General features: G+C 51.0%; 1 protein-coding gene across 1 annotated transcript; it reads left to right on the top strand.

Annotated features, from left to right (window-relative positions):
* Positions 1-17,238: 17,238 nt before the first annotated feature.
* CCDC63 (coiled-coil domain containing 63) lies at positions 17,239-24,419 on the top strand. The gene is given in 15 exon segments (XM_030959136.1): positions 17,239-17,244; positions 17,514-17,681; positions 17,684-17,749; positions 17,752-17,808; positions 17,811-18,025; positions 18,465-18,654; positions 19,757-19,876; positions 20,352-20,533; positions 21,004-21,185; positions 21,843-22,051; positions 22,419-22,493; positions 22,915-23,086; positions 23,728-23,922; positions 24,260-24,337; positions 24,340-24,419. Coding segments are annotated over 15 exon segments (1,995 nt in total).
* Positions 24,420-24,467: the final 48 nt, after the last annotated feature.

Below are 24,467 nucleotides of genomic sequence, written 5' to 3'. Positions count from 1 at the left end.
GACTTGCAGGCTCAGCACACCTCAGGTCTGAGGAAGGAGATAAGAGGATGCAGAGTCTACCTGAAACAGGTTCCAACCCCTGGCAAGAGCAGCCTCAACGCTCCACTTGCCCGAGTGAACACTTATCATACGGAGCACGCCCGAGCTGATATGCTAATCTTAGTCACGCTGGTGTAAACCCAAAGTAACCCCATGGAAAACAATGGAGTTACTTCAGATTTACTTCAACGTGACAGCCTTTGCAGATTTACATCTATTTTTGTGCTGCACCTTCTCGGGGAACAGCCCCCTCCGGCTCTTGCACCGAATGCTTTCTTTCTCTTTCAAATCCTTCCTAATTCTGCAGGGCGAATTGTTCTCTTGGACTTAGCTGAATTATTTAACAAGGAAAATTGGTCCTGTGTTTCCAGAGGAACCTTCCTGGCCTTGTTTTCATTTCTGGAAATATCTTCATCTCATCTCACCCTTCAGCGGTTATTTCCCCTCCAGGGACAAGTCCTTTGGGGATCTGAGCACCTTTAGTGGGTATTGAGTCCTTTTCCCTCCTGTTAACTCTCTGGGAAATGGGATGGAGGGGAAGAGCTTAGCAACCCAGGAGATGTACTTGGGAATTCACCTGGAAACTCTGCACGTCTGAAAGGACAGAACCACCCCTTCAAAACAAGGCGAGGGCAAGGAATCCGTCTCACTTGCTGAACCATATCAGGCAAGGTCCAGAGCACTGATAATTCTTGTAAAAAGAGGTGTAGCTGGGAGGAAAGAAGAGAAATGACAGATAAAGGTGAATCTGTAAAGGCCACGTCATCACCTTTATAACCAACTCTCCTTGTTCCAGCTCCAAATCTCAACAGCAGCTGCCAACTCTTGGTGTCCTGTTCAGAGGGGCTGGATTTTTGCACAGGGTCTTTCTCATTCTCATTTAAAGAAAAGAACCCTTCCTTATCAGTAAACTCCATGGAGAGCCACACTTATATTAAAAAGCCACCACAAAATGATCTTTTTAATAAGGTAGCTTTTCTCTGCAGGAAATAACCAGCCTCGCCCCACACCCTGATTAGAGGAGGGACCCAACCAAGGCATTATAAATATCACGAAGCTGTTTTGTTCTCCGGTGTTGCTCACAACAAATTTATTTCTAGAGGAGGAACAGATTTATTTCCAGAGAGGGAACAGTCAGGGAAATCCCTTTGTCCTTAAATTCTGCACACGAGCTTGAAACATTCCATAATTTTGAAGCTCACACTTCATATACCAAAAACTGCACCCCTTCTTTCAATTTATCTACAATTCTTTTCCTACTTTCCTACTAGCTAAATACCTGGTGATGAACTATTTGTTCAGCACAAATTACTCACAGCTCACAGCTTTGAGATCTCTGGGTCTTTCCCTCCTTTCCCCCCTTGAAATTCCACAAATCACCACTTTGGTCTCATTCCTTGGAAGCCTCTGTGTAAAACATATTTCCCCACTGATTTGTCCTCACTCTCCCTTGCAAATGTTGCTTCATTATTGTATTCTTGCTCATAATCTGGTTAAGTTTAAGAATATATCAATTATACATATAATACTCACCTACATATAGAAGAAAAATAAGATTTCAGTATTGTTCTGTACATATATAAAAATATATATGCATACACATGAAAATACTGTGAGTACAATATAATCCGTATTTACACCACGTACACAAACATGTGTGTATAAATGTGCAAAAAATAATTAAATATTCCCTGATTTATCCCTGTTTGTAGGCAGATCCTGAGAAATGTGAGGCACCCACACTTTTTAGATTACATATTTGCTAAGCCCATGAAATTCAATGTGTTTGTGTACATTTCAAACAAAGATCTCCACGGGCTCTTCAAACACTGCCAAAACAAGAATGGGTGACTTGTGGGTCAGGTGTTATTTTTCCTAACTCGCTCCACAGCCAGGATTCCAATGTTTTCATAACTCCTACTGTTTGCACCCAGCTTGCCTGGTGTTACAATTGAGATAAAGCCTCATGCTCACCTCTTGCTTTTCACGCCTAGAATATTTTGCTAACCCCCAAATTTCAGCAGGGTTTTGGGGGTGGGTGGCGCTGATTTGTCAGACAAAAGAGAGGCAGCTGGAACAAGCTGCGAGGCTGATCTGGAGATGGAAGGGCCTGTGTCCTGCTCCAAAGGGAGCTGCTGACGCACAGGCAGGAGTTTTCTTAGTGTCATGTTTTATTTACAAAACACTCAGTGCCACGATCTCCCTCCAGCAACAAAACTTGTGGATCCTGCGCGTTCCTGTGCGGAACCCGGCGAGGAGCTCGGGGCTGGCAGCTGCTCCTGAGCTTCGAGCTTTGCCTTGGGGCTCTCCAAGGACTCAAACCTTGTGCAGAAGCTGAATGAGACCTCATTCCAGCCAGCCAGCAGCAGAATTCCTGCTGGAGATTTCCTTACACTCTTCTCACAGATGTAACCCGCACACCAGAGCCAGGCTTTGATGTCCACCAAGCCAATGGCTTCACAGTCTCAACAACAGTTCTCCATCTGAGACCTCCCCCCAACAGCTGTCAGCACCAATGGCAAGTCCGTCTCTAGCTTGTTAAAAACACATTTTTGATACCAAAGTTTAAAAAAAAAATCAGCTCAGAAAATTTTGAGACAGGTAATTTTGACATGGGAAAAATAGGATTTGCCCGTCCTCCCCTCCTAGTGGGTTTTTAAAAATTTATTTATTAAAAGTTAATGTACTTCATAGGCTTCTGGTGAAAGATACTTTCAAATGGAAAAATATTCTATTGGTGAGTTTTGGGAGGTTCATATTCACAAAAATACTACCAATAAAATCCTTCTCATGTAAAAATGTCATAAGTCCCTTTTTTCCTAATATAGCACTGACCACAATAGGATTTTTCCTTCTCCAGCTCTTTGGATTAGGAAAACTCAGCATATCCCCCACTCTTGATGAATTTCTCAGATGAATCTGATGTCAAAGCTCCGAGACGAGGCACAAGAGCCATTTTGATGTGTCCTGTCTGTGACAGAGCATCCCTGGGCAGGCATTGTCTGCCCTGCTGCTTGGAGAAAGAGGAGAAACAGCTCCAGAGGAGGCTTTGTCCTACTTTAAGTGGAGAGCAGCCGTGGCGGATCAGTTGACGCCGCTTTGGCTCCGAGTGGAGCCCCGTCTTCCCCTCTTCCTCAGGAATCCCTTTGCTCCGCCAAAGGGAGTTGCATAACCAGCTGGAAAGCTCTTGTGGGCTTCCACAGGGCTCAGCTGAGCTGTTCTCCAAGGGGAAAGGGAAAAACACAGACACCAGGCAGTGCTGTACACCCAGCAAAGGGTTTTTTGCCCCTTTTCCAGCTGATTTTTGGTGGGGTGAGCACAACTTTCCCTTTGCAGTGTCAGCAGCTCTCAGCACGGCTCACCTGGATGTGGTGGCGCAGAGGGATGTGAGCAGACCTTGCAAAACGAGGAGAAGCTGCTCAAACTCCCACTTTGCTGCTCAAAGTGGGACATTCCTGTGCAGCTGCAGCCTCATGTGGATGTTCCTCATTGCCCTGGCCAGAGATGCACATTTGCAGCCTGGGACACGGCCTCTGATCTCAGCCCAGCTTCATGGCTGAGCTGCTTCTCTAATTAAAACCCATGAAAAAGCAGCATCAGGAGGGCTGTCAAGGGAGCAGGAAAGTGGAAATAGGATGAAGGTCTGGCGATCTGCTATTGGTCAAACAGCTGCTGTGCCTCTGCCAGTGGGAGACACACCACTGAACATGAGATGCAGGAGCAAGAAAGAGAATTTCCACACACCCCAGAGATCCCTAATTCATTCATTCATGACTTTTCCCATGGAAATGCAGGTGATATATGTGGCAAATCCCACCTGCAGGTGCCTGAAGGCTGCTGCACCAAAGCCTTCCCAGGGACAGGTAACAAGTGTCTAGAGGGCAGTAGCTTTGCTGATCCAGATCTTGTTTTTCCTTACACTCCTGAAACTCCAGACAATCCCATCAGCAGCTCTTGGACACCTGGGATTTCTGCTCATATGCAGCATTTGAAAACGTGGTCCATTGTGGAGGTAGCTGCCATGTATTCTTATTTATTTGTTTCTATTCTTACCTCCTCCTTGCTGCTCTCCGCTCGCCAGCCTGGCAGATTTTCAGGAGCTGCTCTTACGTAACACTGCTCCAAAATTGGCGTGAAAGGATTCAGAGGGATCTGTGGCTGGAATCACCTTTGATCCCTGGATTCCCTTCTGGTTTGTTGGTGCATTTTGGGCACACCACTGTGAGCTGCTGGGGCATCTCTGCCCTGGCATCCCTTGGAACCCATCCTCTGCCCCCAGCATCACTCAGGTCCTGGTGTCCAGGCCATTCCATGAGCGCTGCCTTGGTCACAGCTGTCTTGTGGCAGCACATGTGGTCCCATGCCAGCTCTCCTGGGCACATAGGAGCAGCTTCTCCCAGGTCTCCACGAGAGCGTGACCAGAGTTCAAGCCTGTGTAATTAGCAGTAATTAGCCAGTTGAGGGAGCGTGTATAAAATGGATTAAACTCATTGAAATCCCCAGCCCAAGTTGAGCTGAGATGTGTTCTTGGCTGGAAAACCTACACCCTCATCCAGAGGATGCCTTAAGCCACTTGAGGAAACCCTCTTTCTCCTCCTTCTTTTCCTCTTTCTCCCTTTTTCCTCTTTCTCCTCTTTCTCCTCTTTCTCCTCTTTCTCCTGGGAGGGTCTTTCCTCCAGCCCATGGGCAGCTTCGTGCAAACAAACATCTGGAACACCGTGGACACTGGGGCTTAGCTCAGCTGCAGAGAGAGAAAACTTGGGCTGGACCCAAGGGAGAGGTGGGCAAGGCTCTTCATGGCACTCACGGTGCTTTGGGTGCTGCTTCACAGCAAACACGGCCCTGGGAGCTGCAATCCCATCTCAGGGCACAGCAGAGGCAGATCCACAGCGATGGAGCCAGGATCTCTCCCACGCCGCTCTCCAGCCTGGTGCCTCTGCTGATGAATCACGAGTGCTTTGGTCTGGATGTGGTGATAAATCCAAGGGCTGCGAATGACAGAGTGCACAATGGTGGGGTTTAGGCAATAAATCAGCTTTTTTTACGTCAATGCTTCCTGCACACGTAGCTGTGAGGCAGTAGGTGAGGCAGGAGAGGTGGGAGCATTAATCTGGGGGAAAAGGGAGCCTTGGAAACTTGCCCCTTTTGTTCCTGCTCTGCTGGAGCTCCATTTTCCCGTTCTTTATCTCCATGTTTTGCTTCACATGATTTTTTTGCAGTTAAGAAGCAGATTCTGTGTTTGCAGGAAGAATCCCCTGTGTATTTGTGGGTGAGATGCAGCCCAGGGCAGGACTGGGGTTGGGTGAGATCTCAGCATTGCATCGGCTCTGGGTCAGCCAGACAGACACGGATGGCTGAGGTTAAAATTCTGTCTCAGAGTGAATGGCTGTGGACACCAGTCCTTTCCTTCCATTTAGAAAGCAAAATTGAGATTAGAGGAAGTGTTCACCCCACAGCCAGAACAGCTTTGATGATTCCAGGATGCATTTAGGCTTCAAATGTGCCATGACACCTTGTTTCTGAATTCCCATCCAAGCAGGGAAGAGACACCCCATGTGAGCCTCTGCATCCCCTAGAAGGATGAGGCCAACAATCCCAACACTCTAATTGATCCTAAATATACAAGGTGATGCAGGGACAGGTCCCTTCCTGTTGTGCTTGAAGAGGAAAAGTGGATTTTGAGGCCATGAGGCAGAATTTTATAAGGAAAGTATATGAAATATTATGCCTGCCTGAAGTTGTCTGATGATAACTGTCATAGAGCACTCTTCACAACAAAACCATTTCTTCCAGGTAGTTCAACCTGAATCACAAGTCTCTGGAGGTGAAGGAACATCTCCAGGGATGGAGAAACATGCTGGAGGTCAGAGAATCCCCTTTCACCTGCGCACTTTGCTCTCTGCAGCCTTCACTGATGGCCAAAACCTTGTTGGTCTCCAACACTCAGGCTCATCTTCCAGTCTTTTTCCACCACTTTTCCCTTCCCTGCAGAGTTCCTGCTGTGAATTTAACTTTTCTAACAGGGGATGAAGAGGGGACTGGCGAAACCTGCTCCTGGGTGATTCCATGCACCAATGGCTTCACACCACGAGCCCCTCAGGAGAGGGGCTCTGCCTCACTCCAGCCCTATTGGGTGACACCCCCTCTGCCAGGCCGTGCTCCCTTTGTCACTTCTCCCTTCACAACCTCAAACAAGTGTTGGGTGGTTTTTTTTCTCAGTAGCATGTAGGTCAGAGCAGAGCCTTAGGGACCTGACAGCTGACATTCATCCTCAGCTCAGGATCTGCGTCAGGCTGTCTGGAGGCGATAGAAGTGCAGTTGCTGGTGAGACCGACTGCCTTTTGTGTGCCTTCAATTAAATGTCTTTCTCGGCGTGGGATAGTTGCCAGAGTTCTTCTTTTTTTTTTTCTTCTTCTTTTTTTTTTTTTTAAAAGAAAGAAATGGTTTTGTTTAGATATATATATAGAGAGAGAATAAGTCCCACCTGGCTTTTTGGAAGGGTTTCAACTGCAATGTATCAGATCCCATATTCTTCTATAAAAAGGTGAGCTGTATTTTTCAGCTGAACTTTTCTCCCTTTTTATAGCTGGGATTTGGCACACACAAGGCAGAAGCTGTGGCAAGGTCACTGCCCTTCCCCAGCCAAGGAGGGAAATCCATGGCATGTGCCAGGGCCAGTGATATGGGGGCAACTGCTGAGGAAAACGTTGGGGTGAGCACAAGCTGTGAGCTGACCCCCAAAATCTGCTCATTGTTGGGGTCTGGGGTGCCTTGAGGACCCTGGGAGAGGCAAGTCCTGGGTGCTGTGGAACCTGCCCTGATGATGAGATGCCTTCAGCCATGACCTCTGCAGAGGAGCCATAGGGTGGTCCTGGCACAGCTTGTGATTCTCTGCCAGCCACAGAATCCCAGAATGGTTTGAGTTGGAAGGGAGCTTAAAGCTCATTTCATTCCAACCCCTGCCATGGTCAGGGACAAATTCCACTATCCCAGGTTGCTCCAAGCCCTGTCCAGCCTGGCCTGGGACACTCCCTGGGACACAGCTTCTCTGCTTGATCCTCGCTGCTCTCTTTCCACAACAGTGTGGGTAACAGGTTAAAACAAGGCAAGCAGCCACCATGGCCTCTTCCCTCTTTCTTCCTGCACCCTTCTAAATGTTGTTTGCTCAAATGCCCTTTTCCAGACCTGGATGTCCTCCTCCCACACTGCCCTGTGTCCCTTGTGCTGTGACTGGGTGCTCTGGCCCCTTCTGCCAGCTGTGAAAGAGGAGGTGGTACAGGGCAGCAGCTCTTTTCTGCTTGACCGCAGATATATTTTAATTAATTTAATTTTTTTTTGCTCAATTACACTTATTTTCATTACTCATTTATTTCCTACCAAGTATGCATATTGCAGTGCCTCTCTTCCCAGCCCCAGCTAGTGAAGGGACCTGCCCAGTCTCACCCAGGCTCGCTCCTTCCAGCAGCAGCAGGAGATGCCAGAAGTGCTCCGGGAGCCGCAGCACCTTGGCAGAGCAACATTTGCATGAGAAAGCAGGGAGCGGGGAGGAAATAAAATCTAAAGGTGAAGAGGCGTGAGTCACTTGGTGAAACTGCGGTACTACTGCTGAATTCCCCGGGGCTTCAAACCAGGGCTTCAAGGAGGGATTGGAAATCCCAGGGATGCAAGCGGCCGGGAATAAGGAGAACACTCTCCATACTCGATACTGGTGTGGTGGGAGCTCGGCCACTCCGGGAGCTCCTTCCTTTTTGGTGGTTTTTGTTGTGCTCTGATTGATATGGAAATTGTCATGTCTGCCCGAGGAGGGTGAGCACATCCCTGTGCTGTGATCCTGCTCTGGAGGTGCCTGTCAGGCTGAGGGCTGTCCCTGGCTCTCCTGGGCTGCAGCAGGAGCACAGAGCCACGTTTCAAATCCTGTGCTCGCTGCTCCTGCTTCTCGCACGGCCTTTAAATGCTGTGCCATCAACTTCTTGATTAATTAATGCTCTTCTGTTTCACTTGTTTGATGATGATGTTCAGAGATGTGACTGAAACTCCAGGGCAGGGACAGCCTCATGTGCTGAAACAGGCTGGGCGTGTATTTTTAGTAAAACTGTTCTTTCAGCTCAGGATTTGAAGTTTCTGGTCATTTCCTCATCCCTCTCTGAGCCACATGCCAAGTCCTTTCTGCTGTTTATTGCAGATGTTGAGGGTTAAAATAATCTGGGAGTCAAGTGCTTGGCTTTTGGAGGGAGAGGGAAGTGAGCAGCTGGATAAGCCCTTGCCGCTCAACAGCACCAGCACCCAAGCTTATGGCAAAGGGAGTTCCAGTTTTTATATATCCTCACAGAAATAATGACTTGGAAAAGGCACACGGAGGATTTAAGGCCATTCCACGTTACTGCTCAGCTCAGCTGAAAGAAGTGAGGGATCACTTTGTTGTCCTGGCCTGGAGGTGATGTCAGCAGGGCTGTCTGTCCATCCATCTGCCCACCCAGGGCTGCTGCTGGCTTGTCCCAGAACCCAGGAGCAGCAGAGGGGCCGAGGGGTGAGATGGGGTGAGCCAGGGGGTTTTGCCACTTCAGCAATTATTCCTTAACAATTATTCCCTAACGTGTCTCCTGCCTCTGCCTGCAGGCAGGGACTGAAGCCAGGAACGCTGTCAGTCGTGTTTGTCCTGCCAGCAGAGCTCACCTTGGAGGTGTCAGCCCTGCAACGGTGCTTTACCTGCAGTGCATCTCTGCAGCCTCCCTGGATCCCAGAAAATGCTTCCCTGGCCTTTCCCACCTTACAGGCCAGATTTCCAAACTGTCCATAGATGTTCAGAGCGCTGAGAAGCTTCAACACACGGGTGGGGCAGGGGTCTGTGGGCTGCCAGTGCAGATGTGGTTTGGTATTTGCCTGCTCTGCTCTGTGCCAAGGTGGATTCTTGTGCCCTGGCAGGACCAGCTGTGCCCAGGGAGGATTCTTGCTGCCAGAACATCAGGGATACAGGGGCTGTGAGGCAGCAGAGCTTCACCACGTGGTGCTGGCTGCCTCACCCTCCCTCACTCCCAGATTTGGGCACACACATTTTCACTGGAGGGATGCATGGATGGATGGATGGATGGATGGATGGATGGATGGATGGAACGAACCAGAAGTTCCTGTGTGCCCTCCCACCTTCCACTGGGATTTCAGAGCCTGTTGAACAATCCTGCAAGCCAAAGGAGGATTTTCCACCAGCAAGAGCTGTGTCTGCCCTCCGAGAGCAGCACACCCAGCTGCCTCCTCTCTTTCTCTTGCAAGGGCAGGGGATTTGACAATAAAAAATGGAGCTGGCAAGCACTAATTGCTTGGGAGACAGCATGGCTGGCTGGGGCCATGGGGACAGCACACCACAGTGCTTTAAAACCACAGATGGGTGCCCAGTGGGATATTTTGCCAGCTCAGGAGGAGATGGGCGAGGGCTCTGCGCACAGGCGGCTTTCTAGAAGCAACACAAGTTGAGCTGGTAAATTATAAAATGCCACACTTGAGGTCTGTTACATAACGTCCCTTTACAGAACCTGGGAGCTAAATATAAAAAGGGAGTTACATTTTGGGCTGGTGTAAAATGATGCTCCAGAACGGGTTTGTGTGGGAAGGAGGCTCTGCAGCGCGGCAAGGAGCGGAAAGGATTTCGGGACCCTGCGTTTGCTCCCAGCCTCTGTCGTTTGTCTCCTCTGCAACCTCACAAAAACCATGAACTCCCCAGGTCTCAGTTTCCCTCTCTTTAAATCAGGGACAATGAAACCTCCGTTTCCTCGCAGCTGCGTTGTCAGGATTAATTCGTGTTTTCAAAGTGACCCGAGGATCTATAGAAACCCGAATAGTGTATCATTATCCTGAGCTAAACTTGGCACAGAGTATCAGCAGGCCAAATTCCCCTCCCACACTGGAGGAGAAGGGGTTGTGTCAGCATAGCCGAGAGGAAAATTCCAGCCGCTGTTCCCAACCAAAAAATCCAGAAGAGAAAATCCTTTTCAGGCTGAGACACTTTCATTTCCCTTGAGGAAATTCCCCCTTCATCAGCTCTGAGCAGAAGAATCAGCTCCCACTCAAATGGGCTTGTGCTGGAGCGCAGAGGGGCTGAATGGGAGTTTTGGGTGGCTCATGCTTCCTCTCTTAGTTGATGGTGATGTTGATGGTGACACTGGGATCCTGCAGGACGTGCTGCCACCTCACTGGCTCTTCAGCTCAAAGGTGACAAAGCCAGGAGCATGTCCCATGGGAAATGCAAGTGGGAGAAGAGCAAAGTAGAGATGCACAGAGATGGTGTCTGTGCCAGGATCCAGCCTTCTTGGCAGTGATTTGGGGCTGTTTTGCATTTTTTTTTCGTGTTTGTTTTTTTTTTTTTTTAATTCCACTACTAAACTCAGCATGGTCCTCAGTGTTCTGCTTTGCTTGCTCTCCATCAAAAGTTGGGAACAACCTGGCCCAGCTTCCTTCTCCTTCCTCTCTGCACACAAAGTGCAGAACACAGTAACCATCCAGAAGGGGTAGATGGATTTCTAGGTCAGATTTGGCCACTGAGGATTTCTAGGTCAGGTTTGGCCACTGAGTTTGGGGGCTCAAGGAAGCCGGGTATGGACTGAAGGACAGCTGAGGTATGGGATGTCAGGGGGATGATGCCACCACAGCCTTGCTGCTGCAGTGATGGAGAGACACAAGGACAGAGCTGGGACCAGCCTAGTCCAGCTTCTGGTCAAAGTGTGTGCCTGGCTCCTCCTCAGGTTTCTTAAAACCACCTGATCATCCAAACCTCATCCTGTGCCTGTGAAAACCCATCCAAATCGCTGGAAAAAAATGTTTTCTGACAGGATGGAGATTTGCAAGGGAGTTGCCAAGCAACTGGCGCAGCTCTGCCGCCTCCTGCTCCTCTCCTCCCTCTGAGCAGGCGATGGCTGCATCCCTGAATCCCCTGCCCCGGCCAGCCCAGCACTCCTGGCCTTTCCCAGCCTGCACCCACCTGCCTGGGAAGGCACAAGGGAGAGAAACAGGGACCACTGGTGGCTGGTGGGACAGGATGCTCCTGGCTGCTGGGAATGACTTCCCTTTTGCACATCCAAATCTCCTTCAGCAGCAGGGTTAGAAACAGGCTCCCTTCTCCAACCCATTTCCAAGCTGTGCAGCTCCCTTTTGAACTAGTCCCAGAAATGTGGGGAAACACCCAGGAGGATTCATTATAACCCAGCTTTGCTTCATGTCACCTCTGCATTTCCTTGGAAGCTGCTTCAAATTTACACTAAGAGAAGCATGCAGCCCAAGCCCTTGGGGTTTTCTTCTCTGAAGCTTTAATTTAAATGAACTCTTGAGTAACAACTATTACAAAAATCAGCTGATGTCTCTTGTAAAGCCTTGAACTAACCTCAAGAGCCGTGAGCAGACGGGAGGGGAGGCACTGATAGCTGGGATCTTGCAAAAGATCAGTTGCTGAGTGAGTGGCAATAAACAGCAAACCCAGCCAGCTTGGAGGAACGGCAAATGGACCAGACTGTTCAGAACAATCTGTTCCTGCTCCAGAGCAGGGCTGTGGTGCCGGCAGCAGCCTGGGAAAGCGGCTATTCCTGGCGTGAGCAGGTCTGAAACCCTGCTGCACAAAACAGCGGGGCCAAGCCGGGCTAATTACAAGGAGACATGTCCTAAATCAGACAAAAACCTCCGAGTGCTTTTGCTGGGCCGAGTCCTCTCCAGGGAGCTTTGTGCTCTGCCTCATCCCATGGACCTGCTGGCTGGGCCTGGATTTCTGCTCCAGCTAATCCTGGGCAGGGCACTCGGATCCACTCTGGGTGCTCTGCCCGTGCTTGGCCGAGCTTTTACTGCCTGGTGTCGTCACCTACTTAATCAGGCACTAACGTCACTGAGCTGCAGCAGAGCAGTCCGTGCACTCAGTTTCTTCCCAGCGCTGTGATTGCTGTTGGAAGGGAGCAAGAGTGCCCAAACTTCTCCCATAAAGCCAAAGCTGAGGAGACAGGAAGCTCTGGAACTGTCCATATCAGCATCCCCACGGCAGGCTGGGCCTGGGGTGCAATTCATCCAGGAAGATTTATTTCAGTTGTGCTTCTTTTCATGGGGCTTGTGGGCTCCCCAGGATTCTTTGCTCCTGTGATTAACCCAGAGATCAAGTGGCCTTCATTTGATTTGGAAAAGAATGGGATGCAGATGGTGCAGAACACCCATACAGCAATTTAATTAATTGCCTTTAAATGTTACTTCAGAACAGTTTCCCTGAGTGATCTTATATAGGCAAATCCTCAGTTGCCTTAAGCCACTTGCAGAGCGTGTTCCACTAATAAGGTATTCTTAGTCCTGACCAGGAGCCTTGCACGGGACTGTAATCAGGAATGATTAATTGGAAATAGCTCTTCTAACCCAGGCTGTGCTCTCCTGTGCTGCCCAGCTCTGCCCAGAGCTGACATGGAGCTGCTGGAGTCCGTGGAAAAGGGAATTTCCTTCCCAGCTCTCTCTGTGCTGCTTCCTCAGCCACAGAGCACCCTCCCAGTTCTCCCCAGCCCAGTCTGGCGTGGAGGGTTTCCAGCACAAAGTCTGGATTTGCCCACAGACTTCCCTGGGGAGCAATGGGGTGTGGGAGGTCACAGGGGGACACATTATTAGCTCAGCTCAGCCCTGGCCAAGTGCTCTGCCAGGCTTTGAGAGCTGCTGCATTGCATATCCCAGCCTGGAGCAAGCCCCTGCCTCCTGCCTGGGTGTGATGTCTCCAGAGCTGCTGAGGGATCAGCAGCACCACTGAGAGTAAATTTGTGCAGTTTTGCCTAATTCAGCAAAAAAAAAAAAAAAAAGAAGTAATACAATAATAGAATCCCAGAATTATTTGTATTGGAAGGGACCCTAAAGCTCCTTCTGTTCCACCCCCTGCCATGGGCAGGGACACCTCCCACTGTCCCAGGTTGCTCCAAGCTCTGTCCAGCCTGGGATGGGGCAGCCCCAGCTTTTCTGGGCAGCCTGTGCCAGGGCTCAGCACCCCACGGTGGCACAGAGAACCCTGCTCCAGGTCAGACATGGCCTCGTGTGACAGTGGCACTGAGATGGCTCTGTCCTTGAGTCCCCTGCTCTGTGCTTCAGCTAAAATCATCCTGCAGTGTCTGTGTGCTTGCTACATGCCAGGTTTGACCTCAGGCCAGTGAAATTTTTGGAGGTTTCTTCTTTATGTGCTTTCAGCACATCCTCCACTATTTCCCTCCTGCATTCCCCCCCTGTGGAAGCAGCCTTTGAGCAGTAATTCAGTGTACCTGCTGCAGCCAAAGGTGCCTGGGAGGTAGCACAGACAGATGAAATCCACGTTATTTGGCTCTGCTGGAGTGGTGGAGCCTGCTGTGGGAGAATTTCTCTTTCCTGAAGTCAAAGCTTGGGGAACTTGCTCCTAAAGCAAGGCTTGAAATAATACCCAGCAAAGCCACGGAGGAGACAGTTCACTGCTGGAAATCACATTTCACTGGGTGTCAGCAATTCAGGAGAAAACCATCTGCAGGAAATTACGATGACAATTTCCTCTTGGAGTGTGGAGAAATTACAGCTGTAATCGAGGAGGCAGCCAACAGCCTCCTCTCCCCCTGCCTCTACCAATTACCCTGAAAACCTTTAAGTCCCCTTGCCTCTACCAATTACCCTGCACAGAGATGTCTCTACCCCACCCAGGAAGGACAGGCTGGAAGAACTGATTTTGTGCAGGGAGAGAACAGCTCAGCATCTGAGGAGTAGAAGGTGCATATCTGAAATTAAACCTTTTCTCTAAGAAACACAGAGCAAAACTCAAGCCAGTTGCAAAATGCCGCTGGTCTACAACTCTCAATGTGTTTGTGATGGTTTTGGGCCAAAACTGGTCTTGCCTGATGAAATCTGATTCATGCACATGTGAAGATAATATTCATCAGAGGAAAGAAACAAAAACCTGGCTAGAAAATGCGCTCATGGGACAGCATTCACAAGCCAGGTCTTGGTAAGGTGACACCAGGAGGCCAAGGGACACCTCCAGGAGTACAGGACAACATTTACATGGGCAAAATGGTGATAGGACAAGGGGGAATGATATTAAACGAAAAGAGAAGAGATTAGATTGATGTTAGGAAGAAATTCTTTACTCAGAGGGTGTTGAAACACTGCCACAGGTTGCCCAGAGAAGCTGTGGCTGCCCCTGGATCTCTGAAAATGTCCAAGGCTGGGTTGGATGGGGCTTGGAGCAGCCTGGGACAGTGGAAAGCATCCCTGCCCATGGCAGGAGGTGGAACTGGATGAGCTTTAAGATTCCTCCCAACAAAAGCCATTCTGGTTCTATCATTTCAGCAAATGTGTCTGCATTCAGAACCTTTTCTCTGAGGTTTCAGCCATCAATTCGTTGCCTGAGAAGATCTTTCCCTACCACCAGCTGCCTTAGCAGTTGTCAGCATCTTCCTGCTTATCCCAGCACTGCTGCTGGAGCTGATGGGAGTTTGATTATGATTTAATCCAGGCTTTTAGAGGAGGGGAAAAAAGAAAATTTTGACAGTTCCATATATAGCCCTCTGACTCACCGATTTCATGTGTCAAACACTAAAGACGGGTTAAGTAGAATTAAGTTCTGGATTTATTATAAATAGGCATTAAGTAACATGAATGTATTGCATTTGCATGAAAATATGGGCCCAATTCTCCAGCTTACCCCAGAGAGTTGGTTTGATGTCGATGGGATGGTCCCAGGTGGGAGCTCAGCTCAGAGCCAGCCCAGCTCTGACCATCCCCTGCAGCCCCTGTGAACTGGAGCCAGTGAAACAGGAAAATCATTGCTGGAATCAGGGAAGGTTTACACTGCTTGCACAGATCAGAATTCAACCCTTAATATAGTACAATGAGTTTTAATTAGCCCCCAGATCTGCTGCTGAAGGAATAATTTCTGCATGTCAATCAGTGCTAAATGTACTTGTTAAATCAGGCAAGATTGGTTAAGTTGAAAATTGCATAAAAAGTCACTTTTCCTCTGTTTCTCCCAGAAGCTGGAGACTTTTTGGATTCAAATGTTATGGGCAATCTCATCCTGCTCCAAATACTCTTCTGCTGAAATGTCCATCCAGACAATGAAGTCACCCTCGCTGAGAGCAAGTGTGACAGTCAGGCATTGTTTGGGTGAAAAAAGTCCTCTTTAGTCAAATCAGTGTTTCTGCAATGAGGGAGACAGACACAGACTCTACCAAATCAGAGCCCTCCTGAATAGTTTAATTTACTGACTTGTTCATTGCTAAACAATTGAGAATTGGTCCATGGAGAAGAACACAAAAAGGACAGACAATATGGGCTGTATTTTGAGGCTGGACTAGTCTAAGCCAAGGGAAAAAAAATATTTTGAGTGGCATTGTTTCTGTAAAAATAATGTTCACCCCTGCACCTCCACTTTTATTGTGAACTGGGGGTTTGGCCCTGTTTCTGCTGAGGGTGAAAAGAAGGGATGTGCCCTGTAACACAGCCAGAGCCACTGGGACTGAGTGACAAGCTCACCCTGGAGAGGTTCTGTTATTATCCCACGGAGCTGTTGCTCATGCAGGAACAGCACAAAAAGCTCTGGGAGCTTCCCCCAGCCCTGGTGGGATCCTCGGGCTCCGGTGCCTTCCCAGCAGGGCTCTGCCCTCAGTTGTGATTTTTCTTATCAAACACCGCATTCTGCTTTCTGCCATGAATATGATTTCCAATTAAATGCCTCCTCAGAGCCTGTCTGGCTGGGAATTGGGCTGGAACTTGGTGGCTGGGCTGTTAGCTCATCAAAGTCTCCGGGATAATGGGGAGGTGCTGATGCTCTGCTCGGGGATTTTGCTCGTGGCTTTGAACTCGCTGCAGCCCTGCAAACTGGGACAGGCTGCCCTCTGCTCACCTTCAGCTCTGCTCTATTCTCCTTCAGCCCACAGCTGAGTAAGCATCTCCAGGGCTACAAAACACAGCCCCTGTGCTGCTGCCCTCCAGGGATCTCAGCGTTTGTGCAGCCCCTGGGAAGGAACCGGCCACGCGCTCTGGCTTACAGGGAAAGGATTATCACGGCTCTTATGACTCAGTCCACAGCTCCTGTGTGCTTCCCTGCACAGGAAGGAGAGAAGTGGGCATAAAGCCTCAATCTGTCCCCTAACCAGCCACCTAACAGGTCCCTGTCCCCAGGGTACTTCCCCAGTTTGGCAGTGCCAACTGTTGCTGCTCTGGATGCCAGCAGTGGTGGCAGTGAGGCGGTGGTGGTCTCTTTATGAATAAAACAGATGAAAACCAGGCTGGAAGGCCAAAAATCTGGATGTGGAGTGAGCAGCAGCCCTAATCCTGAAGCACTGCTGGGGATGGTGAACCCCTGGCTGCTCCTGCTGGAGCAAAAGGCTTTGAATGCCAGGTTATGGCTCAGTTCCAAATGAGGGTCTTCTCCTTGCTGTGGACACACAGCCAGGGAGATGTTGGAGCTTCAGGGCTGGTTTTGTGGCACAGAAACCCCTTTGGTCCATGTAATTTGGAGTCCCAGCAACTCCTTGCTTGGTCTATCATGGGGCACCACCCTCACTCCATTGTGGTGATGCTGCCGTGGCAACCATGGAACCTGGGGCAGTGCAGGACGGGACTGGGACCAGTTCTCTTCTAGGTTCTTCCCTCTCCTGAGCTTCTTGCTGGAAGTAGGGGTGGATCTTGGGGAAAACCTGAGTGCCACTGTGGTTCTGTCTCCTGGCTGGAGAGGAAGGTGCCCTGTGTGGGGCTGAGCAGTGTCAGGGGACACAGGGACACCCAAGGGACTGCAGCGTGGTTGCTGGGGACCAGCTCTGGGGGTAAGGGCTGCAGGGTCCACTCCAGCGCCCTCCTGGCATCAGTGGGACAGAGGGGCTGAATCCAGGTGTTCTGCAGGCACAGGGTGGGGGGGACTGGCCTCGCTGGAATTTCTATGGAAACCCAGGTACTGAATGGGATGGAATAGCTCAAACCATCTGTTCTTCCCCTACTTATAAAACTCGATAATTTCACGATGACATCACCAGAAATGCTCTCCTTTTATTCCTCTTGCAGCCATCTGTGATGGTTTCCTCATGTGCCAAACACGCGAGCGGGTGCTGAGGGATGGGCAGGAGGACACAGCCACCCCATTACTCCTGTTTCATTTCTTCCCTTGGAAAGCAATCCTGCACCTGCAGAGTTTCACTTGTTCCCTTCCCGAGGCGTCTACAGAGCAACCAGAAGAGTTAGACAGGGAAAATGAAGGTAAAACAGAAGGACAAACTAAAGCTGAACTTCACAGGGTCTGTGGAGGATCTGCTATGGGGATCTTACCTGTGGAAATACACATCCAGCAGTGGGAGCCAGGTTTGCTCCTGCCAGCAAGGTGCTGGATAGCACTGGGGCTGCTTCTCCTGTGCCAGGAATGAGGAGATTTGGGTGAGATTTGGGTGTTGGGAGAGGCAGAATTGGGGAATTTGAGCCAGCTGAGGACACAGGTAGTGGTGGGTCTAACTCCCTTCACTGCTGGGCAGTTTCTCAGCTTGAAGTCACCTTCTGATGGTTGGGGACAGGAGCACTCCACTCCTGCTCCACTCCTGGGCTCATCCATGTCCCCAGCACCAGCGGCTCTGGTCCTGACTCACGTGGTCCTCGCTGTTGTGCTGGGTGATAAAAGAGGTGACAACCTGCCATCACCTGTCCTCTTCACTGGTAGAGGTCTCTCCCTGTCCTGGAATGGAGGTGCTGGCTCCAGCTCAGCCAGCACTGTGTGTTTTGGGTGGTGATGGAGAACTCAGGTGCCAGGGAAGAGCTGGAGCTGCTGCTGCTCAGCTGCTGCCGCTGCTGGCTGAGTTTGCTCGACTGACCAAACCCTCCCTTGTCTGTGGCAGAGGAGAGAAGCATCAGCAGACCTGGATGTCCCCGAAAAGGAGAAGGAAATGAGGGCTAAAGTGGATATCAGGCACCTGCAGACTCATTTCCATCATGAAGCCTACAAGAGGAAATTCTTCGACGCCGATATCTGGCGGCAAATGCAGGCTCAGGAGTGAGTACAGCTCTGCTTGGCTGCCTGGAGCTTGGGAAGTTCCTCCATGCCAAAATCACTGATTTATAGACTCCCACAGGCAGGGACACCTTCCACTATCCCAGGTTGCTCCAAGCCCGGTCCAGCCTGGCCTTGGACACCTCCAGGGATGGGACAGCTTCTCTGGCCACCCTGTGCCAGGGTCTCACCTCTCTCTTCAAAGAATTTCTTCCTAACATCTGATCTCTATCTCTCTTCTTTTAGCTTAAATCCATTCCCTCTTGTCCTATCTCATCTGCCCATATAAAATATTGCTCCCTCTTTTTTGATAGCAATCAAGGGATTGCTATCCCTTTTTGAAAAAGAGATCTGGGGACCACAGAGCAGAGATGGGGAGGAGTAAGGAGCTGCCCTGGCAGATGGGATGTGCTAAATGTCATTTGTTGTTCCATTTTTGCAGAAAAGCAATAGCTGATCTGAAGCAAGAGCACAGACATGTGACATTAACGCTGAGCCAGATGTATTCACCAAGCAGCGTGCTGGTGGAAAACAGGAATCGCATGAAGGTCCGAAGCCTCTTGCAGACCAGGATGCAGAATGATGCCCTGATCAAAGAAAGAAAAGCCCAGTTAGCTGACCTGGCCAAGCAGGTGAGAGCATCTGGACTGTTCCCTGCCTGAGCACAGCAGGGCAGAGTCACAGAGTGAGACCTGTGGCTGAAACTCCTCAGTGTAAAACGCATTTAATTCAGGCCCTGGAATATTCCTCCTGGCAAGTGACACATGACAATGACAAATAGAACCAGGCTCCCATTCAAGTCAGCAGCACTGACTGGAAAAGTGAGGTTGGAATTTCAGCCTTGTTCCACTGGTCCCTGCACCCCTATGTGGTGGCACACACCAGCCTGGGACCACAAACATCCCCCTCCTTCTCCCTTCACTTCTTTTTATTCTCCTGGAAAAGAGGTAAAACTGGAACGGTGCTGTCTGAGGTGTGGCAAACACAGGAACAGCAGCATCTGAGGGATGCCCCATCCCTTCTCCTGAGGATCTGGTTGGATTTGGGCAGGAGTTAGGTGGGAAGCCAAGGGAAACGTGGGCTATGGAAGTGACAGTTCCCTTCAGCACTGTTCTCAGAGCCAGCTGCCCAAGCTGGACTCCAGGGAACACGCTGGGATAGTTTGCCATTGCTGGAGGTGCTGCAGAGCTTTCCCAGCAGTGTTAGCTTTCTGTCAGGGATGATAACTCTGACTTGCCTGAGTCATCCCTCCCCCACCTGCCCCCTGTTTCAGCGTTCTCCAACTGCTTCACTCTTCCTGGATTTATTTCCTCTAGAATCTCCCCACTTCTGGCAGAAGTTTTCCTCCACTCATTCCCAGGGAGGACTGCACAGATCCCTGCCTGGCCAGCACAATAGCTCTACCAAAGCCCCATCCTCATTGCCTCTTCCACTCTGCAAAGTGCTGCTGTGCCATGTTCAGCGCCTGCTAGAGCTCCCTCCAAAACCAGCTGCACTTCTTTCATGGCACAAAATCCCCATTCTCAGTTACAGTTCATGTTTCTGCATGTGCAGGGTGGGATCCTTTGGGATTAAAGCTGCTCCTATAACTGAGAGCTCATTAATGACAGGGTTGCTGTAGTTCAGATCAACAGAGGGGATTTTCTTTGGCTCTGTGTCCTGACAAAAGTCCAGAATGTAGGGGTGGAGATTACACTTCCTGGGTTTTTTTTTTCCCTCTGTGTGTGTGTGCAGGTTGTAGAGCTGGAAAAAAAGATAGTGAATCAAAGAGACACAAACTGGAGGGAGTTGGAAGCAAAGAGCCACAAACACCTGCAGAAGAAGATTGAGTTACTGGAGATGCGTCTGAGTCATGTAAGGAAAAGTTTTGGAGACTTTTGGAGAACATGTGTAGGGTCACATTGGGGCCTGGGACCTTTCTGGTCAGGACAAGGCACAGTGGTGCAAATGTGTTTGCTTGACACAAGCTGCATGCAGCACCTGGCTTGTTCCCCTGGCCTGAGCATTCCCAGAATATCTCAAAGGCTCCTTCAGGCTTGGTGACCCAAATGCAGCACTTATGCTGTGCCAAGAAGCCTGGGGGTCTGCACCTGCTCCGTGATCAAACTGGGCTGCCTGGAGCCACCTTGCCCTGGACAAAGCCAGCTCCAGGTCTCTCTTGTGATCAACCTGGCCCTCTGTTGCCTTTCCTCTCTTGGGGAGGAGGACAGTGCAGGGCCAGGTCTCTCTTGGGCTGTGTTTGGCCCTGCCCTGGTCAAGGTCTTCAAGCAGCAAATTGAGCCCCTCCAGTCCCCCACCAGTTCCAGAGCTTTCGCTTTGCTCTCCCCAGGTCACTGTGCGTTACAACACCATCATGGCCAGGAACAACAAGCTCAGAGAGGAGACTGCCAGCCTGCAGATCCAGAAAACCATTTATGACAGCTGCTACTGGAAGCTGGAAAGAAGCCTGGTTCAGCAGAACAAACTGCTGGAGGCTGCTATCGAGCAAGCCACAGAGGACTACGAGCAGTGGTACGGGGCCTTGTCAGCCCTCTGGGCAGAACTTGGGGCTGCTGGGTGGTGCCAGTGAGGAGTGTTCAAACACAGAGCCCAACTGAGGCTTCAGAGAGAGGATTCACCACTCCCACCTCAGTCTGGGTGCTAAGGGTTGGGTGCCTGGTCAGTGTGGGGAGACTGGTACCTCCAGGGTGTTTAATTCCATCTGTCCCAGATGTTTCTTTGGATGGGATGGACTGCCCCATGGAGAAGTCTATTTTTTCTGAGTCCCACCTGAGCTGGGTACTATGCCCGAGTACGAAACCCCACCAAAATCTGTGTTAGTGGCTGTGAATTCCCTCTGGACTGACTCCACTCCATCCAGATGAGATCTGGGAACGGGCACAGCACCACAGGGGCTTTGGCAGGTCTGGCCCTCCTGGGAGTGGCCAGGAACACAGAGCCTTGTGCACACACGAGGTGTGAGAGCTGCTGTCCATGTGCAGGATGGAGGATCTGGGGCGGATCTCGGACATCCGGGACGTGCGCTACAGGGAAACCATCCAGTACAACATCAGGCTGCTGGAGAGGAAGTGTGCCCTTCACCGGGAGACCAGGCTGAAGAACTTCTTCCTCAGCAAATGTGCAGATCTCACTGTATTGAAGGAACAGGCCAAAGCAAGAGAAGGTAACAGAGGAGGATTTGTGGCACTGGGACCACAAACCCGAAATCTGCGGAGTTGATGGGGCTGGGCTGCTCATGGTGGTTTATAGAGCTGCACCCCAAAGGCAGGATGGCTGCCCTGCCCACAGCCTCCCCCACCCAACCTTCACCCTAGAAACAAAAAGGCTGAACAGTGATAATTGAGTGAGACTGAGCGTCTTGGGGTGCCCTCAGGACAGGGAGCTGCTCCTGTGTGCAACCATGGCTCCTTTCACCACAGAACGGGTTGGGTTGGAAAGGAGTCTTAAAACTCATCCAGTTCCACCCCCTCCATGGGCAGGGACACCTCCCACTATCCCAGGTTGCTCCAAGCCCCATCCAGCCTGGCTTTGGACACTTCCAGGATGGAGCTTCTCTGGGCAACCTGTGCCAGAGCCTCATCACCTTCACAAGGAAGAATTTCTCCCTAAAATCTAATCTAATCTAATAATTCTGTCCTCCTGGGAGGGAATCCATGGTGTTTGCTCCGTTCCAAAGACATCCCTGCTTAGTTTCCTTGTGGAAGAGGCACCCTCTGCCCCTGCAGCACCGCTCTCTCCTGCCCCAGCCCTGCACCAAACCCCACAGCACTGCAGGGAGGGCTCTGCAAAGGGCAGCCACGGCTCTCTGTCTCTTTCTCAGCCTTTGAGGCAGCTGAGAGGGCCAAAAGGAGCCAAAAGGAGAGCTATGAGGTGGCCTACAAGCGTCTGCTGGAACTGTCGGATGGAGACATCGATGATTTCTTGGAGGACTTCCTTGAGAAGGACAGGAAATTCTTCATCCTCTTTAGCTATGCCATTAGGCTGAACGTCAGGAATGAAGATCTCCGGCAGAGGATCCAGGCGATCCAGGTCTGTTCCTGCCTCTCCGTGTCTCCCCTTGCCAGGCGGTGATTTTGGGCCAGGGTGGGTTTGTCCTCTCCCGAGTGTCCGGCATCATTGCCCGCATCCAGCCACACAGGGAGGATGGATGAGGGGGATGCAAAGGAGCAGCCAGAGCCGAAACTCCGCTGTGTTCTCGGAGCTGAACGTGTCTCAATGCTGCCACCGTGTACCCAGCGCAAACACTGCAGGGTCCCGGGGAGCTGGGAGCATTTCCCGGGAGTTCTGCATTTCCCTGGAGGTGTCCCTGCTCCTGGGCTGTCCCCAGGCTCTGTCTGGTGGGTCAGGTGTGGTTCCATCGGTGCCCACCCCATGTGTTGGTGCTCCCATCCCACAGGATGATATGGAGGCCATCACAACAGAGCGGGAACAGGCAGAGACAATCCAGACTCAGGTCCTGCAGGAGCTGGAGGTATGGTGGCCGTGGATTCCCTCTGGAAGAGCAGCACATCCCTGTCTGTCCTAGCACTTGTCCCAGGGAGTCTGGTCCTGTAAATGCTGCTCTGGCCAGGGGCTGGAGAGGTGTGGGGAGAAAAGGGCCCTGCAAATGTTTTGCAGGGTGAGAGGGTGGCCGTGGGGCTCCTGCCAGCCCTGGGCCAGCATGGGCAGCTGGGGATGCTCAAGAACCTTCTGGATGCAATCCTGTGCCCTGTGCTCTGTGCTCATGACCCTGCTCGAGGTTGGACCAAATCACCCATTGTGGTCCCTTCCAACCTGACCCATCCTGGCATCCTGTGATTCTGTCTCCAGACTGGAACTGGGCAGCACTGGGGTGGTGGGATCAGCCAGGGGCTGGTGTGACACCTTTGTAACACAAAAACCTTTGCTGGTAGGCAAAAATAGCAGAGACCACCGAGGAAGCCAACAAGTATGAGAACAAATACAAGGAGAGCAGCCAACTCCTGGGACAGATCCAATCTCGCATTGAGACCCTCTTGAAGGAAATGGACTGTGACACTACAAAGATAGTGAAGCCTCTTGGGGACAGCTTGGTGCCAGTTTTTGGTAGGTCAGGGTTGCCCATCTTCCAGTGCCACCACTCTGGGAAGTCCTGTCCACCACCTGCTTGCACTGTGTTTAAATCGAGCTTTTGTTTTCCACTGTCCCATCAGTCATGTGTACCCTAAAGTGAATTTGCAATGCCAAATTCCCAGCAAATTTAGGAGCTAATTTGGATTTTTAACATCCCAATGGATCCTCAAAGCCTCATTGTGGCTCTGGGTGCTAAAGTGTAGTGGGGTCAGCCTCTCCTCCCAGGCAGCCAGCAAGAGGACAAGGGGAATTGCACCAGGGGAGGTTCAGCTTGGATATTAGGAAAAATTCCTTCACTGAAGTAGTGGTCAAGCATTGGAACAGGCTTCCCAGGGAAGTGGTAGAGTCACCACCCTTGAAGTGCTCCAAAAATAAAGGGGATGTGGCACTTTGTGGTATGCTTTAACAGGCAGGGGATGCTCAGTATGAAGTTGATGGTTTTGGAGGAGGTCTGTTCCAACATTAATGACTCTGTGATTTTATGATTCCATGATCCAGTCAGGCTGCCCTGAGGGAAGCCAGTGGATCCCCCGCTCTGCAGACAGCCAGGGCTGGCTTCGGGCAGGGTCCTGCTGCAGGGACGCTGTGGGACACTGTGGCTCCTTCCCCCCCAGGCCCCGTGGAGAACAAGGTCAAGGAGTTCCTGATGAGGGAGTCCCTGCTGCGTTACACCTCCCTGGACCGCACCCAGCGCGCCCAGGCCTTTGTCAGCCCCCTCCGGGCAGCCTCCAACCTCCTCTGGACCATGGACAGGGCCAAGCTCTGCCCGCCCCCCCCAGACCTGGAGGAGACCACTGACCCCAAAACCGGTGAGCAGGGAGGGGGGAGAGAGGGGCCATGGGTGGGCAGGAGCCGTTCCCAATCCCCCGTGGCTGCCTGGCCCTGCCCTGCTGCCACACGGCCTTCCCAGTGCGTCCCCTCCAGCCTGTCCTGCCCCACTGGGGGTGTGTGAGGCCTGGAACAGTCTGTATGAGGGGTGTGAGGCCTGGAACAGTCTGTATGAGGGGTGTGAGGCCTGGAACAGTGTGTATGAGGGGTGTGAGGCCTGGAACAGTCTGTATGAGGGGTGTGAGGCCTGGAAAATCTGTATGAGGGGTGTGAGGCCTGTAACAGCGTGTATTATGGGATGGCTGTTCTCTTGGGCAGAGGAAGAGCCGCTGGGCCGGGCAGAGCTGCGTGAGCTCGTCATCCAGAGGCAGCAGGAGCAGGTGAGCAGGCCCCCAGCACGGGCAAGAGGAGGAGGAGGTTCACATCACAGAGTGCATCAGGGAGCCCATCAGGGAGCAAGAGCCCGCCAGGGAATTAAAGAAGCTGTTTCATTCTTGAGCTTCTGCATCCTGCACATCATTCCATC

Source organism: Camarhynchus parvulus, chromosome 15 (assembly GCF_901933205.1).
Source record: "Camarhynchus parvulus chromosome 15, STF_HiC, whole genome shotgun sequence".
Taxonomy (NCBI): Eukaryota; Metazoa; Chordata; class Aves; order Passeriformes; family Thraupidae; genus Camarhynchus; species Camarhynchus parvulus.
The sequence above is the reverse complement of the archived record's forward strand: the minus strand, read 5'-3'. Positions and strand labels throughout refer to the sequence as shown.